The sequence below is a fragment of the Coffea arabica genome, chromosome 2e (assembly GCF_036785885.1).
Source record: "Coffea arabica cultivar ET-39 chromosome 2e, Coffea Arabica ET-39 HiFi, whole genome shotgun sequence".
NCBI classification, from domain to species: Eukaryota; Viridiplantae; Streptophyta; class Magnoliopsida; order Gentianales; family Rubiaceae; genus Coffea; species Coffea arabica.
In genome coordinates this window covers 14,984,573-14,989,820 of record NC_092313.1, presented here as the reverse complement: position 1 = coordinate 14,989,820, position 5,248 = coordinate 14,984,573, and the positions used below count along the sequence as shown (strand labels likewise).

Sequence of the window (5,248 nt, the reverse complement as noted above, 5' to 3'; positions counted from 1 at the left end):
AGAAACTTCGTGAGCAACTCAATGTACTTATTCAAGCCATACACAAGTCCTTTGAAGGATTCATGCATTCAAGTGAAGGTGGTCGCGGTCCGATAATGAGCATTGAAGCTACACCCGAGGATTAGGGTTTTGCCAAACCCTAATTTCCGTTTTAGCATCATAGTTAGTTATTTTCACATTAGTTGATTAGATTGAATAATTGGCTAAGTGCATATCGCACGTAGAATCGCCAAGGGTAGGATTGCTAATTTACTCATTATTATTTGCTAGAGTGGGCTGCCTAGGAAGGAAAGCCCACGTGAGGCCCAACCCGTCGGGGGTTAAGCCTCCTTTATTAGGGCCCATATCCACTGCGCCCTTAGTCCATTTTCTACTAGATTAGGGTTTTCACTTGTAGCCTATATAAGGCACCATATTACATCAATAAAGGGAGACACTTTTATGATAAAAATATTGAGAGAGTTTTCTCCATAGCTTTCGAGCAAACCTTGAACAACTTAGAGTTATACTCTAGTGTTCTTGTTCGGCTTATCAATTCAAGAATCGCACTTGAATTGTGGCGCCTTCTACACTTGCCTGAGGTTCACTAATTCGTTTGGTTACGGGTTGAGATAATATCAACAAGTTCGTAGTCACGGGGATTAGAGGGGTCGTAGGGTTTCCGCTGCTACCGTTCTTGCGTTCGAAGTCAAATCCAACAAGTGATCTTGGGTCGCGAATCTCCTCACCAACGAGATTCGTATCAACTATTGTATAGAAAATCTTTATTTGTACAGATATAGAAATTATACAGGTAGGATCCTTATCTCTGTATATAAATACATCTTTGAAGTCAATGAGAAAATCATCTCTTTTGATCCCAGTATTTCTGTTTTCTTCTTGGTATAGGAGCAATGCCTTCCAAAGACGAAGGAAATTCTGGTTCGGATAAGAAAATTTCCAGTCTTTACGCTCTAAGCCCCAACGACAATCCAGGCAATATATTCACCCAGGTGCAGTTGAAGAGAGAAAATTATGAAGAGTGGGCACGGGCAGTGCGGACTGCATTGAGGGCCAAAAAGAAGTATGGTTTCAATGATGGAACTGTGGAACAACCGACAGATGATTCGCCGGAAATTGAAGATTGGTGGACAGTTAATTCCATGCTAGTTTCATGGGTATTTAACACCGTTGAACCCTCTTTACGTTCAACTATTTCTCTTGTGGACAATATTGGAGATTTATGGGAGGACATAAGGCAGCGCTTCTCAATTAGGAATGGACCAAGAGTCCAGCAATTGAGATCGGACTTGATGAACTGCAAGCTGGAGGGACAAACCATAGTCAATTACTATGGACAGCTTAAAACCATATGGGATGAACTGAATAATTACGACAAAATACTATTGTGCAGTTGTGGTGGATGCAAGTGCAATCTCACAACTGAACTGGAAAAGAAAAGGGAGGAAGAAAAAGTTCATCAATTTTTGATGGGCTTAGATGAAGAACGCTATGGTACTGTGCGTGCTAATATTTTGAGCATAGAGCCATTACCCAATCTGAATAAGGTATATGCAATGGTCGTTCAGCAAGAACGAGTAAGGACAATGTCACGACCAAGGGAAGAGAAAGGCAACCCCATGAGCTTTGCAGTCCAGGTTGGTGGACGAAATTCAGGGGGGGACAAAACTGCAGTATGCTCACATTGCAATTGTGAGGGACACGATTCAGGTACTTGCTTTCAGCTGATAGGGTATCCAGATTGGTGGGGAAATAGACCTCGCTCCAGTACTCCAGGACGAGGAAGTGGGCGTAAGTGCAATGGTAGTAGAGGCCGTGACAGGGACCACGAGCAAATGTCACTCAAACATTTGCAATAGAAGATGATCACGAAGGAGTCACAGAAATTGACATAAAGGGGCTTAGTGGGTTGAATGATGAACAATGGAGCACTTTGCTGGGACTTTTGAGTTCGCAAAAGACTGTATCCAATGAAAGATTGATTGGTAAACAAGAAATTTTGTCTTGGATAATAGATTCAGGGGCTTCCCATCATATGACTGGGACAAGGGGCTGCCTGAGAGATGTGTCTAACATTGTTCCATGTTCAGTCAGAATGCCAAATGGTGAAACAACTGTGGCACTGAAAGAAAGAACGGTGCATCTTGGAGGAGGATTGAAATTGCAACATGTTCTTTTTGTGCCTAATTTAAAATATAACTTGATCTTTGTTTCACAACTTCTCAATGACTCAAATCTGGTACTACAAATCACTAACAAAATTTGTGCTATACAGGACCGAAATACGAGGAGGCTGATTGGAGCGGGTGAACAACACGAGGGGCTGTATTTTTTGAAGGCGGTGGCTTCGGCAAATGCTTGTAAAACTTCTGGAGTTTCAGACTTCAATCTTTGGCATAGGAGAATGGGTCATCCGTCGAGTAAGGTGCTAAAGTTGATTTCTGCAGCAAATAAATTTAGTAAAAATAGTGATAATTTAAGTTGTGATGTTTGTTTTAAAGCAAAACAGACGAGAGAGATGTTTTATTCTAGTGACAATAAAGCTAAGAATTGTTTTGATTTAATTCATTGTGACTTATGAGGGCCTTATAAAGCTTTGGCTTCTTGTGGAGCTGCTTGTTTCTTGACTATTGTTGATGATTGTTCTCGTGCTGTGTGGATTTATTTGCTGAAAGGAAAACATAAAGTTGCTTGTGTTCTTAAGAATTTTATTGCTATGGTTAAACGACAATTTGAGAAGGATGTGAAGACTATTAGGAGTGATAATGACACTGAATTTGTGTGTCTACGAAAATATTTTGATAAAAATCGCGTATTGCACCAAACTTCTTGTGTAGGAACAACCCAACAGAATAGACGAGTTGAGAGAAAGCATCGTCACATCCTTAATGTGGCGAGAGCTTTGATGTTTCAGGCACACTTGCTAATTGATTTTTAGGATGGATGCATTCTTACCGCTGGATACTTAATCAATAGGACACCATCTGCGGTTCTGAAGGGAAAAACTCTTTATGAAATTCTCTTTGGACAACTTCCTTCCTATAATCATATTAGGACTTTTGGGTATCTGTGCTATGTGCACAGACAACTTAGAGATAAGGATAAATTTGCCAGTCGAAGCCGTAGGTGTATTTTTGTGGGGTACCCTTTTGACAAGAAAGGATAGAAAGTGTATGATTTAGAAACTTCTGAGTATCTTGTCTCAAGGGATGTTGTGTTTATAGAAACAAATTTTCCATACTCTGCAACACTGTTTGCAGGTGAAAATTCCACTAAAAATGCAGATGGAGCTCATGAGCATAAGGATTGGGAAATTATTGAGAAAGATGGGGAGATATTAGAGAAATCTCTTGAAGGTTGTCCTCCTATTGAGGAAATTGCAGAAATTAGTGCAGCTGAAAATAGGGAAGAAAATTCAGGAGAGGAGGTACTAGTGGGAGATTAGCTTGGTCATGGACATAGGATTAAACAGTCATCCACTCGTCTGAAGGACTATGTGACAAATAATGTGCAATTCAGCCCCTCGCAGAGTTCACCGCTTCAACCACATTCCTCAGGTATGTCTTATCCCATAGTCAATTTTGTTGGCTATGATCGGTTTTCTTCACAACATCAGTCCTTCTTGGCAAGCATTACTGCAGGTTCAGAACCAGTTTCTTATAATGAGGCAATGAGAGATGAACGATGGCGTGAAGCTATGAGAAAAGAAATTCAAACTTTGGAAGAGAATGGAACTTGGACGGTGGAAGACTTACTCGTTGGGAAGAAGGCTATTGGCAGTAAGTAGGTGTACAAAATAAAATATAATTCTGATGGAAACATTGAACGATGCAAGGCTCGATTGATAATTCTTGGCAATAATCAAAAAGAAGGTATTGACTATCATGAAACTTTTGCTCCCACTGCAAAGATGGCCACTATACGTACTTTTCTTGCAGTAGCTGCTGCAAAGAACTAGGAACTACATCAGATGGATGTGTAGAATGCTTTCTTGCACGGAAACTTGAATGAGGAAGTTTTCATGAAAATGCCACCAGGTTTTCCCTCTAAAAATCCTGGGAAAGTGTGTAGACTACGAAGGTTTTATATGGCTTGCGTCAGGCACCCCGTTGTTGGTTTGCTAAGTTGGCAGATTCTTTGAAGAAGTATGGCTTTCATCAATCTTGCTCAGACTATTCATTGTTTGCTTTTCGTGAATAACATATGCAAATACATGTTCTGGTCTATGTAGATGATCTCATTATTTCAGGTAATAATGCCACGGCTGTGCAGTGAGTTAAGAAATATTTGAGCAGCTGTTTTCATATGAAGGATTTGGGACAGTTGAAATATTTTTTGGGTATAGAGGTAGCAAGAAATGCTGAAGGGATTTTTCTTTGTCAACGAAAATACGCCTTGGATGTCATCTCTGAGGTTGGTTTGTTGGGAGCTAAGCCAGCGAAAACTCCACTAGAGCAGAATCATAAACTTGCACTTGTTGAAAGGGATGACGCTAGTGACTCTGCTCAATATCGTCGGCTGGTAGGCAGACTGATTTACTTAACTATTACACGACCTAAATTGAGCTACTATGTCCATATTCCTGCTCAATTTATGCAGCAACCAAAGAAGGCCCATTGGGAAGCTGCATTACGAGTAGTCCGATATTTGAAGGGTAATCTTGGACAAGGAATCCTTTTGCGGGCCAACTCTGATCTTAAATTGTATGCATACTGTGACTCCGATTGGGCAAGTTATCCCTTGACAAGACGCTCCTTGACAGGTTATTTTATTTGCTTGGGCAGATCACCTGTCTCATGGAAAACCAAGAAACAATAGACTGTTTCACGCTCCTTTGCTGAGGCAGAATATCGGTCAATGACTACAGCAGCTTGTGAACTTAAGTGGTTAAAGGGTTTGATGCTATTTTCTTGGTGTTGATCATTCTAGTTCCATGCGCTTGTACTGTGATAATTAATCAGCTTTACACATTGCAGCGAATCCTGTATATCATGAGCGTACGAAACACATCGAAGTTGATTGTCATTTCATTCGAGAAGAGATACAAAATAGGAACATTGAAACAGCTCATGTACGTACGACTCCACAACTTGCTGATATTTTCGCTAAAGCTTTGGGTACTGATCAGTTTCAATTTCTTCTTAGCAAGTTGGGCATCTCCGATCTTCATGCTCCAATTGAGGGGGGTATTGAGGAAATTGCAGAAATTAGTGCAGCAATTTACGGAATGATATTTTGGGATCTTTAG

At 40.5% G+C, this 5,248-nt stretch overlaps 1 protein-coding gene across 1 annotated transcript; it reads left to right on the top strand.

Annotated features, from left to right (window-relative positions):
- The first annotated feature begins 893 nt into the window (after nt 1-893).
- On the top strand, nt 894-5,248 carry LOC140036124 (uncharacterized). Its single transcript, XM_072077407.1, has 10 exons — nt 894-1,791; nt 1,860-2,137; nt 2,276-2,420; nt 2,583-2,779; nt 2,939-3,122; nt 3,261-3,427; nt 3,473-3,557; nt 3,642-3,779; nt 4,346-4,762; nt 4,977-5,248. The coding sequence occupies exons 1-10, from the start codon at nt 894-896 to the stop codon at nt 5,246-5,248; spliced, it is 2,781 nt and encodes a 926-aa protein (XP_071933508.1).

Bases quoted from the DNA above. Each gene is read 5' to 3' on its own strand.
- LOC140036124 (XM_072077407.1), top strand. From the start codon at position 894: ATGCCTTCCAAAGACGAAGGAAATTCTGGTTCGGATAAGAAAATTTCC. The intron at 3,123-3,260 runs GTAGGTGTATTT...CACTGTTTGCAG, and splicing joins TAAATTTGCCAGTCGAAGCC to GTGAAAATTCCACTAAAAAT. The intron at 3,558-3,641 runs GTATGTCTTATC...GCATTACTGCAG, and splicing joins GCTTCAACCACATTCCTCAG to GTTCAGAACCAGTTTCTTAT.